This window comes from Aquarana catesbeiana, linkage group LG07 (assembly GCF_042186555.1).
Source record: "Aquarana catesbeiana isolate 2022-GZ linkage group LG07, ASM4218655v1, whole genome shotgun sequence".
Taxonomy (NCBI): Eukaryota; Metazoa; Chordata; class Amphibia; order Anura; family Ranidae; genus Aquarana; species Aquarana catesbeiana.
In genome coordinates, this window is record NC_133330.1 from 42,062,162 (window position 1) to 42,088,212 (window position 26,051).

Below are 26,051 nucleotides of genomic sequence, written 5' to 3' on the forward strand. Positions count from 1 at the left end.
TCTACGTGCACGGCAGTGCCCCAAAAAACAATCTGAAGTTCATTCAGTTTACAAATTTAGTCCATTATTAGGTCACTTTAGAGCATTTCTATATTTGTGTCTTGCAAAATCCCATCGCCTCCTTGATTGATTTTAATAGGGGTCAGTCTGTTTGAGACCTTATTTAATAATAAAAATGGTATTAACAGTGCCAAGGTGCTTCAGAAAGCTACAGATCCTCAGGCAACGAACGGTTACAATGCTGCATCTCTCTCCCATCCCAACTGACGAAACAATTTGCACTCCTCACTTGTGTTTATTTAAAGTTAGGTTCCATTAATACGTCTTAATCTGTAACAAATGTTCTGTTATGCATTGAAAGTTATTGATTTTCCTCTAGTTTGGGAAAATAAATAGAGCCTTTTAGAGGAGGGGAATACACACAACACCTGCACAGCTAGATTGTGGGAAAGTCCTGACACCATCAGTTAAAATTGTTATTGTTTGGTCCAGACTTGGCTGGTTGGGACATAGTTTGTTTGTTTTATGGAGTGCAGACTTGGGTTACTGGAAACTTGTTTTCTTTCCCTAGCGCAGACTTCAATTACTTTTTTATAGGATCTTTTTTTTTTTTTTTTTTTTTTTTGTTTCCACCAATTTTTTTTTTTTTTCCTTTTCCTTCTGCTTTCATTAATATTTTTCTAACAGGAGGGATAATACAGACATTACCTCTAAACTGAAGCTGGAGTCTTGTCATCTTTAGCCAGCCCACTTTAACCTTTTGTAATGCACAGTGACCGCTCATGCGTTTGATTCCCCCAGTTCGCGACATGTGCTCCTGGAAAACATGGGAGCAATGAATATCGAGCAACAAACGTAGCTGTCACTCATTAAAGCCGGGAATCGAGGAGAACGAAGCAGACATTGATTGGGTGAAGGATAGGACCTGCCTGTTCAACAGTGAACTGAGCTGGGGTTCTTTGAGGTCTATCAAAATCTTAAATCTAAGCCATCGTTGTGCAAATAGCCTAAAATAGGGTAAACTAACAACATCACAAAGGTCGTCATTTGTGATATCTCAAGGGCTTTTTTTTTTTCTTCCCTGCCTTGTATTTTCTTATTCTATTTCATGTCTTGACAAAACAAGATGACACAAGACAGAATACATTAAATTTAGATTTTTATCTAACCTGTTACGGTGGCAGCAGTTTAATTTATTTCAGTTTTTTTATCGTCCTGGAAGGTGGTTCTTTGTACAATTATTTTAATTGCCAACCCATTTTAAGCAAAAAAAAAATCTTTGTCGGTCCCCCGTTGGCCTTGGTTTTTTTTTTTAAACCAAGGAATCTAGATATTTTTTTTGAACATTTCTTGACCCTTAACCCCATGGAAGCTTGCTGGTTGAAGTGTCTTTATTAGGAGTAAATCAGTGAATGGCAAAATTGTCAGAGAAGCCACTGATATTTCCCCATTAGAATGTAATTTGCACTCTTGTGCTCGCCTGTGATATATTGATGGGGGTGTTTGAAGGAGGTGAGAACAGCCGCCCATCTTAAGCAAACACAAAGTCTCTTAGACTGGCAAAGTTTGGGATATTGAAACCTCACAGTAGGCCAAGAGGAAATTTATAGGTAATATAATTTTGACTACAAAAGTATTTTTTTCTCTCTTTTCTCATAGAGACTTGAGGAAAGTCTGGGCCAATGTACTTGGCTTTGATAAATTGCCCCTTTTGCTCTGCAGAACTTAAAAGAGCAAAAGGAGAGGAGGTCAAGAACCCATTTATTAAACCTGCAAATGACATTGCACATTTTCACTATGCCAAAAAAAAAAAGGAGAGGGTCATACTATTTTCAGCCAAATCTCTGTAGGGCTTGTGAGAAGGGGGGGGGGGGGGATTATCTATTATTTTTTTGGCTTGGTAATGTAAATGTTTTTCTAATTAACTGAAATGAGCGTACAGCTCTTTGGGTCAGCTGGTAATTTTAGACGAGTCCTCACATTTTCCTTTTTTGTTGACAGTCATCTATATTTCCCTACTTACTGACTGTTCCTCTGTCTTTTTCAACCTTACTTTTTTGTGCATTTGAATTTGTCTGCATTCATTTTAATAAACAAATAAACACGCAGTCAATTATAGAGCGCCACATTAAATTTTGTCTCTTTTCCAAACACTAGACGATAATTATAATAATATCTAATGGACTGCTTTATTTCTGAGTTATGGCGACATGCCAGATTATCTAAATGATATTGTTTCATCACTACTTAAATGGTTCAGATGGCCTGAAAAATAATTAAAAAGAAAAAAAAATAATAATTGTTGTCTTGGAGTCCAAGGCTGCGGGGTGTTAACAAGGTTTAATTATTCCGAGCTTGCTTATTTTTTGAATGCTGAAATTGGTATTTATTGTTGCTGAGGCAATTAACCTGGCAGGTAAGCGGGGAGCTAGCGTTGAATACGAATTGAGAGATAAGATCAGGGGCGTCAGTCACCCCCTGTGAACTCCACGAATGACAAATAACACGATTCTATCTCAACCCAACCTGATCATCGCTGCCTCCCACATAATATCAAATCCTGTTTCTGTAAATGAGAACAATTTTTATTTACATAAAAAGGGCTTTGTGGGAAGGAGCTGAATGACTCGCAGGCAGTTTTATAATTTACATTAATGAATCTTTCCTTGTGGGAAGGTAAGGGAGGGAGACCAAGCAGAGGAGAAAGGAAGGAAGAAAAAATCCAACTCTCTTGTAATATGCAAAATAAATGAGACATTGGGAAATGGGTTCCATGAAAGATAAAAAAAAACAACCAATCCTTGAAATTGGTCCTGAAACTTTTTTGTCATGTTAGTTTATTTTTTTTTCTGGAGCCAGGAGGTCCACCATAGATGGTTATGTACAGGCTATATTGTAATTCAAGATGGCTTATTATTTGTAAATGGAGCTTGGCATGCAACTCAGTGGATGTTTACTACTCCCCACCTTTGATGGTGTTAGGGTAACCCCATTAAAATAACCAAACCCAAAATCTGCAGTTATTTAGAAAGATGCCATCCACCATGACCGCAAGTTTTTTGTTTTTTTTTTTGCCTCAAAATATTGCAGGTTCCAATGGGTCTGATCACTTACAAATTACTCAAGATTCAGGTATTCTAAGGACCTGTTCCCTACCACCTGTTTTAAAAAGTATATCTCCATGCTTTATTACATATTGCCAGTCAGCAAGGTATTAGCTTCATTCTGCTCCACCTATATTTACGCTGCATTGCCTTCTTAGTTCTTAGGATCTCCTCTCCATGATCATTTCTCCACCAGAAATTAGTTGACAAGCTTTAAATGTATTGTCTGTCTGAATCCAGGGCAAACAGTTGTTCCTATGGGCCTATCTAGTGGTTACCTAGTTAGTCTGGTTGAAAAAAAGACACAAGTCCATCAAGCTCAACCAATGAATGAATTCATTCATTCATTCAGCTCAACCAATAAAAGAAAAAATAAATAACTATCCTAATAAAAAATAAATAAAATCTTGCAATCCTATGTACACAATCCTATACCCACAGCCAATCCAGAGGAAGGCAAAAAAAATCCAGGAAAGCATGAACCAATCACCCCCCCCCCAACGATTCTTCAGAGAGGCAACCCACTATTCCCTGGATCAACTTTACCTATAAAGTTGTCCGTTCACAGAGAGCTGTGGTTCAGCATCCAATCAGAACTCAGCTTTCATCATCTCAAACAGGACAACTTTGTGAATTCTGTTTTCTTATTTTTATTTGTTTTATGGCATTCACTCACACCACTGCAAGGCTTCCATGTCAGTTTTTCCTCATGTCTAGACACCTACAAGCAATCATACCATTAGAATGGCAGCTATCCTGACTTTCCTTCTTCTTTTAGAGAAGCTAATTTGCATGATGCGCAAAACGTCAGCAACTTGTCATACAAGCAATCCCTTTGGCTGTACATTTTACGCTTTGTGAGCAGATAAGTAGATTAAAGATTTGTTGATTGCTTTTATGGGAAGTTTCCTAGTTATTAGATTCTAAGGAATCTGAAGAATAAATTACTTTGCTAATTTAAATAATAGTCTGTTTGGCTTTTTTTTGTGTTTTATGGTTGCATGTCCAGTGATGTCATTCTCTTTAATTGGGCTGCGAGTATGGATATTAGTTCAGTCATGTGACTGTAGTTTTCCTACTATGCTCTGTAGTGATTGGTAGGCATGTAGTGACGCCATCACCTATCTGTGCATTAGTAGTGATGTAAATGGAAAAAACTAAAAAAAGCCTTAGGGATACAAAAATAGGGATAGTAATTGACACAAGTCAAACACAGAGGAAGCAGTTAAGTAACTTCACTTGCCTTTAGATATACTTTAGATTGGCCTGAGAGCCCCAAAACCAGATGTGCTCCATTATCCAACCTCAGTTAATGAAGAGGAGTAAACTCAGACACTTCATTATTGGTCAGTAAGACTGACCATCAACGCAATGGGCCAATAAAAAAGTGGAGGAGGGGGCAAGTCAAGCTTATCTGCTTCTCCTACATTTATTTTGCATTAGGGTGCTTCCCACAGAGTTCCACAAGAGTTCTAGAGGTGTGTTCCAGCAGGTCTAGCTATGTGCAAGTAACTGTTCTTGTCAGTTACCTTTACTTGCTTTAATAATAATATTGTAGGATTACAAAAGCCATGCTTCTGGAAACAATTGATACCAGTTATTTAAGTAAATTAATTTTCACTGGCCTGAAACAAAGAATTGACAATATTCGAGGTTAGGCGCAACCTAAAATCATTTGAATCTGTTTATTTTTATATATTTTTTTTTATTTATAAAAAGATTTATACTTTTTTAATGAAGAAATTTGAGGACATATCCCTACGCTGCGTTTCTATTACAAGGTTAACTTTTTTGTCCTGAAGCTTCCACAGTTTGCAACCCTCTTGGTGTCCAAGCGTTTAGGGTTGGCATTGCAGATCTGCAAAGACAGCCTTTTGGGAAGGAATTGTCCGTGTTATTTGGGAACTGCTATCTGCTCAGATTTTGCGATATTTTCATTTGTCTAACTGCTTGCAGGTCTGCATTCTGAATTTGCCGTTCAGCGTGCGTTTCATTGTTGAGAGATTGTGAACAGGCAGCTGCTGGTTTTTTGCATTGAGCAGCTGTGAATTGAGATGAAACAGAAAAAAAAAAAAAAAAAAAAAACTTCCCTTTTTTTTTCTCCCCCAAAGTCTGCGCTCTGCGTGGAGGGATCTGCAGAGAATTCTAGACGGTTTTTAAAATAAAGTTTTAGTTTTGAATGAGTACATTCAGAATGGGAGTCGTAAATATGAGAGGGATGTACTTAAGAAGTTGGCGTGACTGTTTTAAATACTATTGATTTAAACCACCGAGTAGATTTTATGAATCAAAGTGTAATTTTCAGTGCTTGGCTGTATTTCTCTACTATAAACCACTCTCTCTAGTGTGCTCTTAGCTGCTGTAGAGATGCTCGGCTCAGAATTAAATGATGGTAGTTACAGTGATCAATAGGTTAAGACCAGGACAATCACTCTTGCCGCTAATGACCTCGGTAGTAATGGGTAATAAAGTGTGGCCTATTATTTCCTAGCGCTGAGGCTGCTTGGCCTTTGAGTCTTTTTCACCGCTAAGGACTAACGGCTTGAAGAGAAGTTTGGTGAAGCTTCCTAGGTTCTTCGGTATAACCATTTCAAGTGCCGAGGCAACAGACAGGTCATGTTTTTACACACACATGCATGGGACATGGGTTTTGTCAAAAAGAATTCTTCCTTAGTATTATGGAGCAATATGTTTACTAAGGAAATGTGTGCCATAAGCAATTTCCTTTGCTTTAATAACTTGTCTTCACTTTTTTTCATCCTTTGAGGCATCTCTGTGCTACTGATCTGCTGAAGCCTCTTTACCACCACTGTTGTCTGCATGCATTCCAGGGTTTGCTGCATGGCATTTTTCCGGGGCAGGTTTCTGATGATGGCAACAGTAGACCATGCCTGTGTAACGTGTCTTGAAACAGCCACTTGTTTCTATCGAAAAGCCCATGTGGCAGGCTGACAACACCGCAACGCAACTAGGAGACACTCTTTATCACTCTATAACAGGAAGTAACTGAACAAGGACCTTGATGACAGGATCAATAGGTATTATTTTGATGAAAAGTGCAGGTTAAAAATATAAAATAAGAATCCTCTTTTGAAATTACATTACCTTGTTAAAGGTTATATCAGATTTGAGAGACTGGGTTTAAATATACTTCAAGTGATGCTACACATTTGATCATTGGTATCAAATACCATCAATTTGAAAAGCATGTTGGAAAAATCTTTCAGATTAGATGCTTCCTATTGAGAAATAAAAGGATAAAACATTCAACACCTCTGAAGATTGTGACGTGACTGGAACGCCAACCATTATTCTATATGAGACATATGGCTCTATATGGCCATACATTCATTGTCTCTACATGCAATACTCTGATTATGTACATTGTCTTTTTCACTCAGCTTGCATTTATGTTATTCAACATAATATCAGACAACTTGCCCTAAGCAGTGCACTATGAGATGCTTATGACTTTGCTATGGATAGAAAACAATGGTGGATCTGATGAAATTTTCCATTTTTTTTTGTTTGCCTTACAGCATCATACATTTTTTTTCTTTTTTTTTTTTTTCTTTTTTTAGAACCTTAAGGTTTACAAAAAACAGGCCCCATCCTGTATATTAAGAATTGTAGCTGTATATTGTATACAATTGCTCAGCTGGATACATTTATACAGTTGCATGCAATTTACGACTTTATACCGTTGTAAAATTGCATTATAAGTGTATGTTTAGGAACAGTGTATTGGATTTTACTCGTACACGGCTTGGTTGTAGGCTTTGGCTTTGCTGTGTGACCTTCCCCATCTTTGACACCCAAGGGAGTATTAGAATCATAATGCCGCGTACACACGATCGGTTTTCTCGTCGGAAAAAGACATGACGGCTTTTCCGACAGAATTCCTCTCAAGTTTGCCTTGCATACGCACGGTCAGGCAAAAGTTTGCTGAAATTACGACCGTCAAGAATGCGTGACGTGCACAACTACGACGAACCGAGAAAATGAAGTTCAATGCTTTTGAGCATGCGTCGAATTGTTTCTAAGCATGCTTAGGGATTTTGCGCGTCGGAATTGCCACAGATGATCGCATTTTCGGAAAGGAACTTTTCCCGACCGAAAAATTGAGAGCATGCTCTCAGTCTTTTGCTGGCTGGAATTCCGCCAGCAAAAGACCGATGGAGCATACACACGGTCGCATTTTCCGATGAAGAACTCTCATCAGTTTTTTGCGGGCCGAAATTCCGATCGTGTGTACGCGGCATTAGGGTATTAGACCTGAATTACAGGTACACTTTGGGATGAAAACGGGTTCTTCTGAGGTCAGAAGAGATTGTTACATAGTAGGTGAGGTTGAAAAAAGACACAAGTCCATCAAGTCCAACCTATGTGTGTGATTATATGTCAGTATTACATTCCTCTGGATTGTTCCTCTAGCAGAGATTTTCCAGCTTGTTTGTAAGTCTCTGCGCAATTTTGCCAACCCTTCCTGAGGGAAGAAAGTAGTAAACTATGCATATGCTACTTCAGCCCATCAGGCAAGTCAGGCTAGTAATGGTAATGGGTCCCAGTGTAATCAAGGACAGGCAAATGTCTGCCTGCCTGTTGTTCTCATGTTAACCTTTGCCTAGTCTACAGCCATCTATAGGTGTAAAAATGCATGAAGCACTTTCAAGGTCCATTCACACCATCTGGACTGCACTGTTGCCCAATGCGGTCCCAGCACATAAACACACCAGCTTCCCTTTAGTCCTGTGAGTTAAGTTCATGCAATGCTCTGTAGTGGTGTGCGCTGATAAAAGTAGGACATGCTGCATTTTTACGCAGAGCAGCATGTTGCATTGGAATGCGTTGGGGTGCATAAAGATGAATGCAGTGTCATTTTCTGACAATTTCATGAAGTTGAAGAAGTAAATAAACAGTGCAGAGCGTCATTATAGTGCATCGGCACTGCTCCCGTCACAGCTCACATCAACGGCTGAATTTTCCAGCTCCAAATCTAACACCAACAGTGTTGAATTTGAAGCTGAAAAATAGGAGGCTACTACGAGTCTTTGGTTAATGCTAGATTTCCATTATATAATCATGGGCTAGAAGGTTTGTATTGATGACGGTGCACACAACAGCATTTTGTAGTTTTCACAGCCACCAACGACAAATTGCATTTTCAGTAGTCTGATGATGCTGGATGGTGAGGAGATGAGTTCTGATTGGTTATCTTGATTCACAGCCATCTTTGCACTATGATGAAACCAAAAGGCCTCTATTATTATTCAGTGGGGTTGGTTTACTAAAGGCAAATAGACTGATCACTTTGCAAATGCAATTGCAATAGGAAATTTTCCCCAGAGCTTAATGAGGGAGGTGAAGCCCTGTTGACTTCTATCATCCAATCATGTGCAAGCAAAAAAACATTTTTTTTGTTTTCCCTTGTGCATAACTGTGTAATCTTTGCAAAGTGAAATTTCACCGCATTCAATAAGCTCTAGGGAAAACTTCATTTGCAAAGTGAACAGACTATTTGCATTTAGTAAAGCAACCCCAGTATTTATTAGCTGCACCTTGCCCCTTTTTCTCTTAGTGTGCTGACTGATTCACTAGCTCTATATTTGTATTGAACACAGTCCATATTTTAGGGGGTAAATAAAAAATAAAAAAATTTAAAAAATAAAATCGCTGCGTTACATTTATAGGTAGACTTCCACTGTTTGTTTAATAAAACAGCAACGAAAAAGCAGAGCAGACCTCAAGGAAAAGTAAACTTGTATTGTGATCTAATGATTCCGGTATTAACCCAGATGAGTGATCCAGGCCGGTAAAGTGTATTTATTGAATGCCTTGTTATATTATGAAAGCAATGCAGAACGGAATAGAGCGAATTAATGGGATTACACCTCTCCGCTTCTGATGACGGAGCTCTCGGAGGATTTGCCACAGTGCCAGTTGGTTGATACTCTTGAATCAAACGGCTTCGCACAGCGTAGTAACATCACATCAGGGACTTTGCATTGAAACGCCGCCAATGGTAGAAGGAGCTGGGTGTCCAGAATTTCTTTCTATTTTTTTTTTTTTTTTTCTCCCTTTCTCAGTCATCTTAGGCTGCGGTGCCATCGTGACTTACTCATCACCCCATTCCATTATAAGGAAAATGAAAATCCTTTTGTAACCCACACACTCGCAGGGGGGTTGGTGGGGGGGGGGGAAAAAAGTGGATTTATGCAACAATGCGAGGAATATGTCGTTACTATGTATCTGACCTTCAAGAACCATTTTAAGTTAATCAAAATTAGTGATGCTGAGAAATAAGGACATCAGTGCATAATGACTGTGAAATTAGGAGAGAGCTCACTATGCAAATGACGGAAGAATGTGAGTGAAAAAAGGCAAGATAAACTGCATATTAAGGCATTATGTTACATAAAATTAATGCAGCATCGCTGGCTTTTGCTTACAGCTTATTGGAAAGCTTTTTATGTGATTTTTTTTTTTTTCACCCCCTTTTTATTTAGTTTTAAATGATGCTATTGGATTCATATCTCTATTTATAGTTTCTTATATTGGAAACTATTAAAATCCTTAAAAAAAATGTCTTTATATCTATATGTGTTAAAACAGAATTTGCGTTCTAAAACCTGATTGTAGCGTACAGCGAATTGACGCTTTCCTACTTCCTCTGTCTAGTAATATTGTATACATCTGTATCGCTCTATCTAGGTGGTTACCTATAATATAAATGGTGCTTTATCTTGTAATCGCACCAGTGTACATAAATGAATTACACCTTTCTATTACTTGATACCAATATATTATATACACATCTCTCAGTGGCCCGCTCTTCCGTTCTCATTCTCTAGCCGGATGTTGGGGAATGCTCCTCAAAAAATTTCGGTCTTTATAATATTCCCTGGTGTTCAGTAGTATTTATTCATCTGTACCCCAAAATGTTCTCTTCTGCATTGTAGATCTAGTAATAAGTAATAATGAATCAAGTTGGCATTAAAAATAAGTAGTTGCATGGCATTGTAATGAAGGCGGTTTAGCTAGTTTTCTATCCATCTATCTATATACCTATCTATGTATGTGTGTATATATATATATATATATATATATACATATATATATATATATATATATATATATATGTATGTGTATATAAATATATATATGTGTGTGTGTGTATATATATATATATATATATATATATATATATATATATATATATATATATAGTATGTGTGTGTGTGTGTGTGTGTATATATATATATATATATATATATATATATATATATATTAGTGTATAAATGAGGAAGGGCTGAAGCAGGCCCAAAGCACCTTATGTATATACGGTATATCTTATACTATTCAGCTGAATTGAGAATAAGCAGTATTAATGAAGGTCATCAATAAATTTGGAGAGCTGCAACTTTCATTTTGTCTATATAACTGGGATAGTTTGAATGAGTCCCATTTTGCGAGTACCCGATTTGTTTGTGAGTGTTGGCCACCAGCAGAAACATAAATAGGAACAAATATACACCAAAGACACTATTGACTTAACACACTAAAAAACTAAGGTGCATATAGTTACTAGCGTATTTGTTCTTATCAAAAGCTATTATTTTTTTTTTACATTTAAAATTCCCCAAGTAAAAAAAAAAAAGTCTCCGGCGCACTTGCAAATTAAGCACAAGTGCCGTGATTATTTTGAATAGGTAAATTACATTCTTGGAGGCTCGCAGGATTGGTGGCATTGTCATTAGCTAGCCGCTGCAATACAATTTGTGTAACCTTGTCCAAGACAGCCTGTCATTTTAATGTCAGTGTTTTTATCTGACGAAGACATCATCCCTTTCAAATAGGCTGTATAGGTTCCTTAAACAGAAACGTGCGCATGGGGCTGAGAATGTGTTAACAGTTGCAAATATGAAATGCTATCGGGTTCATCGCCGTCGCTGTTTGTCACCGAAATGTCACGGAAAAAAAAAACGCTTTAATGGTATCTCACATAATATGGAGGAATTGAAAACATCTGTACGTTTGGTTGAGCTGAGGAGGGAGCGCACGGCGGCTGTGCAGACAATGTGATGTATGCAGGGTTTTTTTTTTTTTTTTTTTAGGTAGCTGTTGTAGGTCGCTGTGGTGAGATCTGAGATGGAATTTGCATGACGTCCTGTCTGCTTTAGCGGGGACTTGCAATTGGTTATAAAAAAAAAGTCTTCAAGCTATTTTTTTTTTCCCCTTATTTTTCAGGTTCCTGTCTCAGTGGCTATGATGACACCCCAAGTAATCACTCCTCAGCAAATGCAACAAATTCTCCAGCAGCAAGTGCTAACGCCCCAACAGCTACAGGTCTTACTTCAGCAACAGCAAGCCCTCATGCTCCAGCAGGTAAAGTTTCCTGACCACGTGGTAGCAGAATGGTGACCTGCTAAGTTACTATTGTCAAGTAAAACAGCTTTATTTGATACGTGACCCCCACTCACTCCCCCCCCCCCCCAAAAAAAAAAAAAAAAAAACACCAAGGCTTCATATACACTTTAACATATGTATCATGTTTATTTAAAAAAAAAACTCTTAGTTCTATCCTCTTAAAGAGTATGTAAACCCCAAATCAGTTTTTTAGGGTGCTTCTCTCCATGTCCCATTACATACACTTTTCTTAAGCAATTTTTTTTTATTTTTGTGAATCTATTGCAAATTTTTTTATAATCTGGAGATCCTACCGATAACCGCACTTCCTGTGGCAGGCTGACAACCCTAAAGCCAAACTCAAATTTGGCAGGTTGACAACCCTAAAGCCAACCCTAAATTTTAACCCAGACACAGTTCGAATTTCAGTCAATCCCTGCTTAATCAAGAATGAAAGTAATAAATTGAAGGACCTGGGTGGAAAATTGTCAGCCAAAGAATAATCAGATGCAGTCACTGTTGCTTGAATACAATTGGCAAGCAGAAGTGATTCCTCCATCCACATTGTTTAGCATGAGTGGTGGAATGTATGTGCGAAGGGCTAGTCTTAGCAGCAACATTGTCAGCTTACTATGTACAATTCTTCAGGTGGCTGTTGAGCTACCTATTGTGTTTGTTGAAAAGCGGCCCAACAACCAACTGGAGGAGATCGTACGACAGGCTGACAACGCTGCTGCTAATTGTGAGATAGTGGCTTAGGGTTGCAGCAGGAAGTGCTGGCAGGATCTCCAGCTAAAAAAATAGATTTCCAAAAAATTATTTTCTTCACCTAACATATGCTGAAAATGTTTTTTTTAAAGATTTACGTCCATTTTAATGTTATATGAAGTCTGATTCTGGTGGGATTTGAGTTTAGCATTTAACAGATTTAAGACTTTTTGTCTATTTTTAGACCCTTGTTTGGACTGGTAGTTGTGTTAAGAATCATATGAGGAGGTCACTACCTAAGGCAACCATAAAATTGGGTTGACCGTAAATGAATGATGGTCCATAGATGTGTCAATGGTAGGAAATGTGAAAAAAAGAGGTTTATAGAAGACAAACAGTCAGGATAACATTTACCAATAAATTCCTATGTTATAAAACTTTAATTGAATGTTGTTGATGTACCTTTGATGAAGGTTCAAAATTACTTAGCTGTCTGTGGATTTTTGCTACCAAAGCTTTGAGTGAAGGTGGGAGGGTAAACAGCTGGATTAAACTACATTGTGGTGTTGGACAGCTCTGTCTGCAACACTATGATTTGATGATGAAGATATGATTCTTCTGATATAGAATTCAAACAAGTTAGTTCAAACTAGGAAATCAACAACTAGAATCAAAGAACCACAAATATTTTTACTTTAACTGATGCAGCGTACACACGGAATTTCCGACAACAAATGTTCGATGTGAGCTTGTCGTCAGAAAATCCGACCATGTGTAGGCTCCATCGGACATTTGCTGTTGGAATTTCTGACAACAAATGTTTGAGAGCTGGTTCTCAAATTTTCCAACAACAAAACTTGTTGTCGGAAATTCTGATCATGTGTGTACACAATTCCGACGCACAAAATTCCACGCATGCTCGGAATCAAGCAGAAGAGCCGCACTGGCTATTGAACTTCATTTTTCTCGGCTCGTCGTACGTCTTGTACGTCACCGCGTTCTTGACGTTCGGAATTTCCGACAACATTTGTGTGACCGTGTGTATGCAAGACAAGTTTGAGCCAACATCCGTCGGAAATAAATCCACGGTTTTGTTGTCGGAATGTCCGATCGTGTGTACGCGACATAACAGTGTAAGTAAAGGTTTAAAAAAGTTAGGCACCAACTTTAATATCTTTAGACACCTTGGCTTCCAGGCTTTATATATATATGTCCAACTATTTTTGTGTGCACCCGTTAGCCCTGACCTCCTTAGTCCTCTAGGCTGTCATATGGAATCCATATTGTGAGAGTTACGGTTGTCATGATGCAAGCAAACAACATTACATGGCATCTAGATACACTATATTACCAAAGTATTGAGTCGCCTGCCTTTACACAAACATGAATTTTGATTGTATCCCAGTCTTAGCCTGTAGGGTTCAATATTGAGTTGGCCCACCCTTTGCAGCTATAGCAGCTTCAACTCTTCTGGGAAGGCCGTCCACAAGGTTTAGGAGTGTTTCTATGGTAATGTTTGACTTCCAGAAGCGCATTTGTGAGGCCAGGCACTGATGATGGAGAGAAGGCCTGGCTCGCAAGCTTCGCTAATTCATCCCAAAGGTGTTCTATGGGGTTGAGGTCAGGACTCTGTGCAGGCCAGTCAAGTTCCTCCACCCCAAACTTGCTCATCTGTGTCTTTATGGACCTTGTTTGTGTACTGGTGCGCAGCCATGTTGGAACAGGAAGGGGCCATCCCCAAACTGTTCCCACAAAGTTGGGAGCATGACATTTTGGACAATTTCATGCTTCCAACTTTGTGGGAACAGTTTGGGAATGGCCCCTTGCTGTTCCAATATAACTGCGCACCAGTGCACAATGCAAGGTCATTAAAGACATGGATGAATGAGTTTAGGGTGGAGGAACTTGACTGGCCTGGCTCAACCCGATTCTTCCTTCTGCAAAGCAATGCAATATTTAACCCTACGGACTAAGTTTGGGATGCCATTAAAGTTCATGTGTGTGTGTAAAGGCAGGCGTCCCAATACTTTTGGTAATATAGTGTATAATCGGTCCTTTTACATTAAAAAGAAGATTATGCTTATTGCTAAAAGATTACAATTTATTTCTAGTTGCATTCATTTATCCAAGTTATTTGCTGTGATATGTTGATTTCATGGCTCAACTGTAAGGCCCCATGTACAAAGGATGTCAAAAACACCACTTTTAATGGCGTTTGATGGGATGGCCTCTAAACGCTCCTCTGTGTTAGTCTATGTGTCTTTGCGCACACAGGGGTTTACGGGCATTTAGAGACAGAAGAAAAAAAAAATTGCTCAATGCGCCTAAACACGTCTAAAAGTGCTTAAGTGCTTGAACGTTCATTGGTTCCATTGACCAGAAAGATTTAGTATTCTGGCAAGCGGAATGAATAAACGCACAGTGTTGTAAATGCCTAAACACAGCTTTAGGCGCGTTTTTAACGCTGCTTTTTCCTCCGCTTCCAAGGTTGTGGTTGCTATGTGGTAACTTTGTCTAATAACAAAATACTTTAATCCCTTATGATGATGTTGTGCTCAGGGAATGCCATGGGGAAAAGACAAATTAAGGCAAAATGAGGCCTAAGCAAGATGGCAGCTTTGGCCCTCCATCCCTTTGATTGACATTGATAAAGATTGTACACAGGCTCAGGGAAGCCCCCATTTGAATTGTTTTTCTGGCATGGCCCTTCCCCAACACTAACTGCCTACAAATGTATCCGCCCTTGTGAAGTGACCAGCAGATGCACAGCTGTAATCCGTTTCCTTGTCCGCCTGGCTTACTGCAGGGTCATAACCATTGAAGCTGGGTCTTCTGAACATCCACTGATCCCTGCGCTACTCTGTCGGTTGCCTTGTTGATGATCTGGCTCTGAGCAGTCAGCATGAGAGGCAATTGTCTTGACCTCAGTGGAGGTTCTAGTGATTATCTCAGTACTATACATAATATTATTTTTCTGTTTCTGGATAAAATAAACCCTAAAAACAAACCTGAGAACGTTTTTCTTGAAATGCTCAACTTTGCCCCAAAGTATAGCACCGACCTGCCCACTCAGCATCCAGCAATGCTGAAGGGCATCTCTCTCTGGGCTGCAGAAGCATCCTGCAAAACAATTGGGGTTTTTGAATGCAGTACAATGGGCAAGCCAAAGCTCTGAATCAAAGCAATGTTGTTAACTTTTGTAAGCGAGTTCTTTGGTGGCTTCCTAAAGCATTAAACACCTCACAGGTTCAGTTTAGTCCAACACTGAATTATATCTGCATATATCTTACTGCTCTATAGGCCTGATTTATCAATATGTCCCAAGGAAGAGCTAGAGTTACTCCCATTCAGCCATCAATAAGCTAGCTATACATGTAAAGTCTGAATCTGATTGGTGGCTGTGAAGAAATAACTCTAGTTCAAAGATATATTTGGAACTTCATGTGCAAAGTATTATGCCCCTATGCTCGGGCATGGTTCACCCCCTTTGACTGAATCATTTGTATAGTATGAATGCTCTAAACTGTACAGTTAAGCATATCGTGTACGGGACAACTTTAAAGAAGTGGTGCAGGACACGGTTTACTTGTAGTTGAGTAGATTTGGGGACAAACCGTGCCTGAGCACAGAATTCTGCAAAGATCACTGAACGCAGAAGTAGGAATCACTGGGGTCTGATTTTTGAAGGCGCAGTTTGCCACGCCATTCTGATGTGTGGCAATCACATTTCAGGTGCCATCGAAGGATAATTGCAACAAACAGTGCGCATTGCAGCGAATCTGCCTGTGATCCCAAATCATGAGATGTGAACAGCGCCTAAGTGTGTAGCAGTCTGTTGTATGTAATGTAGAGCATGATATGCAGAGTGCATTGGTCCAACTTATGTAGCATGCAGCACAGTGATGCAATATAGTGTGTGTGTATGTATGTATATATGTGTATATATATATCAAATATTACACTACTGTGCAAAAGTTTTGGGAAGGAGTGAAAAATACTGTTTGCCTTCAAAACAGCATCAATTCTGTACACATGCACATAGCTTTTAAAGTAACTCAGCAGGTAGGTTGTTCCAAACACCTTGGAGAACTAAGCACAGATCTTCTGTGGATGTAGGCTGCCTCAAATCCTTCTGTCTCTTCATTTAATCCAAGACAGATTCAAAGATATTAAGATCAGGGCCAAACCATCACTTCCAGTACTCCATGTTCTTCTTTACGCTGAGGATAGTTCTTCATGACATTGGCTGTATGTTTGGAGTCGTTGTCCTGCTGCAGAGTAAATTTGGGGCCAATCACACACCTCTCTTATGGTATGGCATGATGGATATGTATCCGTCTGTATTTCTAAGCATTGAGAATGCCATTGATCCTGACCAAATCTCCAACTCCGTTTGCCGAAATGCAGCCCCAAGTTTGCAAGAAACCTCCACCAATGCTTCAGTGTTGCCTGCAGGCACTCATTATTGTACTGCTCTCCAGCCCTTTGCAAACAAAATGCCTTCTGCTACAACCAAATATTTCACATTTTGACTCATCAGTTCAGAGCACCTGCTGCCATTTTCTCCCCCCCCCCCCCTCCCCTCCTTTGTCTTCATGCGTAGTTGAGTCGCTTAGTCTTGTTTCCATGTCGGAGACATGGCTTTTTGGCTGCAATTCTTCCAAGAAGACCACTTCGGGACAGACTTCTCTGGACAGTAGATGGGTGTACCTGGGTCCCACTGTTGTTGGCAAGTTCTGTGCTGATGGCACTCCTGGACATCTTCGATGTCGAAGGAACAAAAGGATGATGTGTTATTTATCAGCTGCATTCATTTTTTCTTGGCCGACCACTGCGTCTACGGTCTTCAACATTACCCATTTCTTTGTGCTTCTTCAAAAGAGCTTGAACAGCATATCTTGAAACCCCAGTCTACTTTGCCTGGGAAATATTTGCCTGGGAAAGACCTTTCTAATGCAGTATAAGTACTATGTGTGTGTTATTGCTGTGCTCAGTCTTGCCACGGTCTATGACCTGTAACATTTTTTGTCTTCCACAACCTCACCTCAGTAGCAGAATTTGGCTGTTTCTTGCTCAGTTTTAAGCCCCCTAGACAGCTGTTTCTGTTTTAGTTAATGACTGTGTTTAACCCTACATATGAAATTGATGATCATTAGCACCTGCTTGGTATAATTGGTCAATCATACACCTGACTCTCATTCTACAAAATCCCTGACTTTGTGCAAGTGTACAAATTGTGCAAATGTAAGAATTGATGCTGGTTTGAAGCCAAAGGATAGTCACACCAAATATTGATTTGATTTAGAGGTTTCTGTTCACTCAATTTGCATTTGGTAAATAGATAAAAATAATTAAATTATTTTTGAAAACATTCTTACTTTACATCATTTCTTCACACCTGCCTACAACTTTTGCACAGTACTGTGTGTGTGTGTATATATATATATATATATATATATATATATATATATATATATATATATATATATATATATATATATATATATATACATTAAAAATATAGAGATATAGATATATATACATGAAATATACTATATATATTACATATGTGTTATAGATATGACCTTTTTTTTTGAGCATCTGTTACCATTTCTGGTCCACCCACTGTTCAGTAATGAAATTGAGGGGATTATGGTCCCTACAGTAGCCAGAAATAAATAGACTCAAAGCCCATCATTGTAAATGGATGCATGTGTTTTACAAGCTACATTTACCATGCTTCTCCACAAGGGCACAGCGTCTTTGTTGTAACAAACAAAGGTCATCCCTCGCCTTCTTTTAATTAGGCTGCTCAGAAGGAAAGGAGGAGAAAAAAAAAACACAAGGCATGTTTTCTATCAGTACATTTTGGAAATTACTTTTCGAACTGCATCGCCAAGAATCGTCTGAGCAGGCTGAATTTATTGTCAGATTTCTAAGGAAAGGTCAGAGCATCGCAGATAAAAGAATGTGATATTTCAAATCACTTTTTGTGTCTCACACGTATATTCACAAACAGAAAAAGAAGTTCCAGGACTGTCACTTAATATGCTGTAACTGACACTATTATACCTCTTTCTCACAGCAGCAGCTTCAGGAGTTTTACAAGAAACAACAGGAACAGCTGCAGCTTCAGCTATTACAACAACAACATGCAGGAAAACAGCCAAAAGAGGTAAAAAAAAGAAAGTTTTCCCTATATCTTACAGGGCCAGTCTGCCATAGCATTATAACTAGAGGCAGATTGACTACATTTCCCATTGACTTATTGGGCTCTAAAACTGCTATGCCGATCTGCAGCCAGGGTGTCTCATTCCCCTTGTTTCAGTGAGAATGATGCCCTCATTATGGCAGCATTTACTGGATATGGGAGCCAGGGAGTCCTCAGCAGAAATGTATCTGTAGATAAGTGGGCTCACCTTCTATCAATATTGGTTTGAGTTGTAGTGAACCTCTATAAACATCCTCCTATCTCTGTAACGGCCACATGGTCTAATATAGTCAATGGCGGTCGAATATATCCTTGTATTATTGTCTTGCAAATGTCTACGTTTTGGTGGAGGAGTTTTGATATTCAGATTCCTGGAGAACGAGGCGTAGACTGGTGAGCTTAGTTTGACTACATTCAGGTAGGGCCTTTAAGTGAACCTGTGCTTTTTCCATGAAAATCAAACAACTGGTTGACTTTGATGCTGGCCCTCACAGCTGCTTATTTAAAGTGACCCTGTCACCACCAAAAAAAAAACAAAAAACACAGCTCAGCATGTAATAAAACTTTTATTTTTCACCTGTCCTGCTACCTTCGCTGCCGATCTTTGTTCTGTTGCAGAGCTAACACTGCCTGAAGAATATTTTGCATCTTAGTTCTTCTGGGAGTGTCGGATGTCTGGTCCCCTGCTGTACTCTGTGGTTCCTTCTGCTAATTTCTTTAATTACATCAGATCAGGATACTATAGTGATGTAGGGGTCAATGGTAAAAACCACAGAACCCAGAAGTAAAGAATGGGATCGGCAGCAAGGGCAGCAGCATAGGTGAATATTAACTGTGTTCTTTTATGTGCTGGGCTTAAATTTTTTTTTCAGCAGAGTTCCTTCCCTTCTGCTACATTACTGCTCCAGTAATCCCTGTGTGTGAAGAGAAAATGTCCTGTGAAAGAACAAAGCAGCAGGGTAGTGAAGGTTAGGGAAGTCTAGGCTCCAGGGGCCAACATTTAACTCAGCTTGTAGCTTTGCCGTGCATGGGTTCTCTTTACAGCTTTGGTTTTGAAAATAAAGCTGAACTCCAGGCTTCCTTAAAACAACAAAAAAAAAGAGATCTGAAAGGAATCAGGCCATAGTATCAAAAATATGTAGCAATGTATTATTCAAATTTCATTACCTGTTACAGAATACCAATACAGAAGTTCCAAAATAAAAAATAAAAATTTAATTTTTGAAAGTATGTTAAAAGAGGTCAAGAGGCTTCTGCATGTGATGTCACTGACCATTCATTGACCTTCTGTCCCAGCTGCTAAGTAATCACATGGGTGTCCTGTGAGTAAAGTGTGGGCAGGACCATGAAGAAGCAACAGTAATGCCCACATAATGTGTGACTTCCCAATTTTTCTTGTGTCAGTCCTTGGGTAAATGTTTTTCATGGTAGGACAAAGTACACAGCAATAAACTTTGCCTACCAGCAGCGCAGGATGTGTGACCAAGTTGAGTCGATGTACACATGTAACCATGGGCAGGATTGTGGGCCAGAGGGAAAAAGGCAGCAAGGCACAACCTAGTCTACCAGCTGTTAGTAGAGTGGTTCTAGCACTGTTTTTTTACTTTCTTAAAGAAAAATACAACAGTTTGCCAGATGTGTTACATGGGTCATTATTACATAGGACTTTTGATTGGTTTGTTTTCATTTTGCCTGCAGTTTGGCTTTAAAACAGTGGCCTCCAAACTGCAGCCCAAGGGCCCTTGGGCACTATTTCTCCCACTGTGATACAAGGCACTCTTTCCCCCACTGACACCAATGATGGAGCACTATTCCTCCCACTAATGCCAATGATGGGACATTGATAACTTCCACTGACATTGGGGCATTTTCTACTCCCACTGACCACAGTTCGGCCCCCCTAAAGTCTGAAGGACTGTAAATTAGCCCTTTGTTTAGAAAGATCGGAGACCCCTGTTTTAAAGGAAAATTATGACCGTGATATTGACATTCTTGTATTTACATATTCTTAAGCAGTAAATACATTCTACAACAAGCCTTCACTGATCTATGTAGTTACAGCCACTGTGGAGCAATTCATTCACAAAATTCATAATAAAAGCAGTGAAGTTGTTCATGTCAGGCGTTGTCGCCTCCTCTTTGTGTGCACCTGCTCTGTTTTAACATTAGACGTTAAAGACTGTCAAGCTGCCAACCCAATGCTGGAATTGGGGGGTTGATCTACAGAGAGAAAGTAAAACTGAGAAGCTTCTGTTGCAAAATTTGAGGATTAATTACTCCACATTACCTTCAGCTAAAGTGGTCAGTGGAGGCTTGTTTTAAAATCTATTTGCTGCTTGTTAGGAATATGTAATAATTTGAGGGTCTGTAGCCTGACCACAGTTCCACTTTAAGATCTTTTGAGTTAGGTTATAATATGGATGTTAGCATTTCTGCCATCTCGTTCTTTGTTTGGGACTAGTCTGTTGGAATTAATTGTATTACTGCTTTTATATATCCAATTCTGGCTGCACTCAAGAAAATGGAGTTTATTTACTAAAGGCCAATCCACTATGCACCGCGAGTGCACTTGGAAGTGTAGTCGCTGTAGATCTGAGAGGAACGTGCAAATAAAATAAAAAACAGCATTTTTGCTTGCACATGATCGGATAATAGAAATCAGCAGAGCTTTCCCTCATTTTAGATCTTCCCCTCAGATCTACAGCGACTGCTCTTCCAAGTGCATTTGCAGTTTAATTGTAGTGCACAGTGGATTTGCCTTTAGTAAATCAACCCCAATATCTGCAGCAAGATGCCTGGTCAACTGTTTGCTCCATAGAGATCAGTGATCACTGAAGTGAGCTTGGCATACAAACAAAATGTAATAATTATATAACACCCTAAGTACAGGCACCAAATAGTTTAGTTGTCAAGAAAACTCACATGTGTATGGGGAGTACACAGTAGTTGACTAGACATCAAAGTATGAACAATGACTTGATTCATCTCCTTCCCAGAATGCACGTATCTGTCTATTTGCTGCTAAGGCACATACACTCCAACATGGGGTTTCAATGGGCATGCAAAGCTCTGATATGAATTGCAGATAGAATGTGCCTGAGTTGGGTGTTCAGGTTCAGACACATAGAAGCTTTCTGTAGTTCTATTACTTTAGGTTTTTTTTTGTGCTGGTTCACTTCAAAGTGACCCTGTCGCTATAAAAAAGTTTTCCAGAGAAGGCATACTTTTAAAAAGAACAGTATAAATATTCACCTTTCCTGCAGCCCTTGATGTTAAAATGCCGCTCATATCCTCTTTATGTAAATTCCCCAGGGAAACTGACACTTCCAGAAATGCTGATTTCCTGAATCCCCACAATCCACACAACAGACAGAACCAGTAGAAGCTGTGGGGGGAATTCAAGAGATCAACAATCCTGGAAGTGACAGTTTCCAGCGAACTTAAGGGGAGTGATTTCTTTGGATTGGCCTGGTATCCATGCACTGGAGAACTGAATCAAAAACCAAAGAAAAAGGAGAACAGAGGTAGCGTTCGTAAGAGAAAATCACATTCTGGCTGTTTGTAATTTTCCTAGCGCAAGTAAAAAAAGTTAACATTCACAGTGGGACAGGCAAAGGACATTTGTTGATGGATGTTCTCTTGTTAACTGATTGCAAATATAGATAATAAGGGGATAATAGCTGAATGATAATAGGGCTGTAGCTTATAGTAGCCAATTACAAATTATACTTTATTATTTAGCCTATACTTTGGTGAGATTGGCTATACATACTAGTCATTTTGGATTTTCCTTGCATGCTTTTTAATGACCATGAAGTTGCATTCTCACCATCAAGATATGCATATCTTTCTGAGTGTGTATGTTCACATACTTCTCTATGGAAAAAAAAGATCATTAGCTGGATCTTTAGTGAATCCACAGCCAACTGGCACGTTATGGCTGCAGATCCCTTTAGTGAGCAGCTTGGTCTTAAGTTTGGTCTCTTGTAGGAGCCTCAGGTTGATGTATCCCTCCAATGCAAGGAGCAATGCTAATCAGAATTTAATTAGGATAAAGTGGATTTGTGTTTTTCTTTTCCTCCTAATTATCTTCGTAAGTACAATCATTGGTCTGCGGTGCTGTTAATCGGCCTGTGCAGAAAAAGACCAAGTGGTTGTTAATATATTATTGTGCTGCTTTGTGGAACCATCACTAAAACACAAGAACTGGCCAAATGTACAAATATCTGCTAATGTATTGAAGGATAAAATGTATTTCTTTCGCTTAATTTCTAGTCCCTTTATGTTGTCTATTTAACTGTATTCATGTTTGAACACTAGGGCTTTCAAAACTGGTGTTGCTGCAACCAATCAGATTTTACTCACTTATTTCCTTCAGACACAAAATTAATCTTAAAACCTGATTGGCTGCTGTAAATGTTGCCTTGTTTTTCCCTCTGCTTAAGTTTTCAAAATTCTGTAGAGATTGTTCATATATATTGGACCTGCATGGTCCTTTAGCTCAGGTACAAAAAGTTTTATGCTGGTATGAGAATTTATACAACAAAGAAAAGACACTTTTTTTTAAACGTAAAAAGAATTGTCAAACAACCTTGGATGCTAAACTTGTTCATCTGGCGAGAGCAAACTTTGATTCAATAAGGTTGCAGTGAAAAATATTTAACTATATTCCAAAATGTTCTTCAATAGAAGTTTCATATTCACTTTACTTTAAGTGTTATATTATTACTATATTTCTAGAGTGCTGTAAAAGTCCTCTTATGAAAGGACTTTGCCACATGGTAACGTTTTAGATCATGTATTCTTTAATACATTTTTGAAAATCTGAGAGGTGAGAGATGGGCCCATGATGCAGTGTCCAGTAATACCCCATAGAACAACGATGATGTATGATGATGTTCCTCTGCTCCTCATTCAGTGGGTACATGAAATATTCTTTGCACAGAAAACTGGTTCACTAAGTGCTATTTCTAGATACTGCAACTTTGATCAGACCCTCTCCTGTTGTTTTCATAAATGTTATGGAAGAGAGATACGTAGAAAAAATGTGTGTCTTTAGAATGCCTTTAGACCTCAAAGGCCCGGCTTTCTTGGACATTTCCCATTCTTAAAGTTCCATAATGCTTTGTTTCATTAACGTATAACTTGGAGTGGAGTTGGATTAGAATAAAGGTTTTTATTGCTGCCTGTGCCCCTGTTGGCAAGAGATTCGTCCAATCTAATTGTGTTTTCCTTTAAAAAGTGAAAGTAATAGAAAATTTCAAATTTTGATTTGTCCCCAGAGAAGGGGAAATCCTCCAATGGGGACACTATTTCTGGTGACCTGGGGGTTCCCAAGAGATTCCTTTAATTTGCAGGGATTTCCTCTAACTTTCTGTTTTGGCTATGAAACAGGAAGTGAAGGTAAATCTCCCCAATTGGACACATGGCAAAAAAAAAACTCACACAGGTTATAGCCCTCATTTACTCTACCCAAAAAAATAAAAAAATGTTTTGCCTATAGTTTTACTTCAAAGTGGTTCCAAAGTCAGAAGTTTTTTTTTAATCTTAATACATTCTATACATTAAGATAAAAAACCTTCTGTGTGCAGCAGCCTCCCTAATAATTACCTGAGCCTCATCTCAATCCAGTGATGTTGCATGAGAGTCTTGGCTGCCCGGGACTCTCCCTCCTCGTTGAGTCAATCAAAGTCAATGAACCAATGAGGAGAGAGAGGGGTCAGGGCCGAGCTTCAGCTCTGTATCTGAATGGATACACAGAGCAGTGACTTGGCTCGGGTGCCCCCATAACAAGCTGCTTACTATGGGGGCAAGAGTTCCAGCGAGGTACCCGAGAAGAGGAGGATCTGGGCTACTCTGTGCAAAACCACTACACAGAGCAGGTAAGTATAACATGTTTTTATTTTTAAATGAATAGAAATGAGACTTTATTATCACTTTAACTGTAAGATGTGCACATAGTAATTTAGAGAAGCTGTGCAATATTTAAAGTGTTACTAAACCCACAACAGTAAAATCAGTCTGTATATGCAGTAAAGCAGGGGTAGGCAACCTTGGCCCTCCAGCTGTGGTGAAACTACAAGTCCCATGAGACCAATCACAGGCATGACTCCTAGAGGCAGAGGCATGATGGGAGTTGTAGTTTTACCACAGCTGGAGTGTCGAGGTTGCCTACCCCTGCAGTAAAGCATGCTTGTTCTAATCACTGTGGATCCTAAGTGGTTAATCCTCCTCATTGTGTAAAAAGGCTGTTTGATCCTGTCTTCTCTAATCCCCTCCCCTTCTTCCACAGTCCCCAACCCATTTCCTGATAGAACAGAGCCATGGGGGCACTCTGCACATGCTCAGTTTGGTATGTATTGTTAGAGAGTTTTTTTTTTTCTTGGGAGGGTGCATGTGATCAGCACAGGGCCAATCAGCACTGTCCAGACAGAGGGTCAGGGGTCCTGAAGCCTCATAGGACAGTCAGAGTAGAATGAAAACTCATCCTACAAGCTTTACCCAGAAACTCATGAAAGTCTTAAGACTGCTATATACTGCTGAAGAGAAAAGGTATTTAGCTGTTTATTTTTAACTAAAATAATGAATATTTCCATGTTCTGTGTACTGTGGGAGACCAGATATAGTGAATGCAGGGTCCTGGGTTTAGTAACACTTTAAGTAAAGAGCGAAAGAAGATATAGGGTTTCATGGTTTGCATATCAGTGAGAAACTACTGTATAAGCAATAAAACTTGTCTGCAGTTAATGCAAAAACCAAACATGTTGTCACAATTGACCACGAGCATTTTGCAGACAGAGGTGGGGGAATCTTTTGGAGATACAATGAAGTTGAAAAAAATGCTGTTGATATAGGTGGATATATTTTTGTTAACGTTATATGGCTTGGATCATTAAGAATTTACTCATAGCTGGAAATTGCATTTGGTTGTATGCTTGCTACAAACTTTCACTGCTTACAGATCTGATTATTGTTAGTGATACTAATGGGTTGTATCGTCAGCAAGTATTTTTTACCACATGTTCCCCATACATCTTTGATCATCTGCTGGTATTTGCTACACAAAGCACATTGCTGAATAGCGGTACATAGACGATATTTCTGCCTGCATTGTAAACACTATTGGGCGCGATAGATGTCAGAACTCTCTCAAGACAAAGCTAGTTGCCTATATTAAGTCGGGCACCTACATTGTGTCTTCTCCCATCCGCTTCCATTATAAGGAGCACTTGAGTCTTGTAGAAAAAGAGAACAGATTAAAAAGTGTCTAAAATGTAAATCTAACAGGCCAACAGTAATTAAAATGGAAATGGCACAGGGAGGGAAACGCATGTAATTGTGAGATATCGCAGTGCAAAATGCTCTTAGCTTTGTTTTGCAGGCTGTTTCTTTAATTCAGCGGGGCTTACTCATCAGTAGCAATTCAATGTGCGTTAATGACTCTGGGATGCAGGCATCACTCCGGACAAAGGAATGATTATTGTGCGGTCAAAAGAAGTTCAAAGACAAGAAGGGAATTTCAGTTTTTTTTCCCCTTAGAGAGCCACATTCAAGAGCATACAAATTAAGCCAAATGTTAAAAACCACAGTCTGAGAGCCGACTTCAAAGTCACAACTCTCTA

General features: G+C 39.1%; 1 protein-coding gene across 23 annotated transcripts in view; it reads left to right on the top strand.

Annotated features, from left to right (window-relative positions):
- FOXP1 (forkhead box P1) overlaps positions 1-26,051 on the top strand; it is a 1,122,086-nt gene that overhangs the window by 952,950 nt on the left and 143,085 nt on the right. For 14 of the 23 annotated variants that reach the window (XM_073592053.1, XM_073592052.1, XM_073592058.1 and 11 more), the window contains 3 exons: positions 11,352-11,489; positions 18,304-18,393; positions 24,722-24,781. In XM_073592053.1, coding sequence (XP_073448154.1) covers positions 11,352-11,489; positions 18,304-18,393; positions 24,722-24,781 — 288 coding nt within the window. The remainder of the gene's footprint in view (positions 1-11,351; positions 11,490-18,303; positions 18,394-24,721; positions 24,782-26,051) is intronic. The other 9 variants (XM_073592065.1, XM_073592060.1, XM_073592063.1 and 6 more) reach the window with 3 other exon arrangements.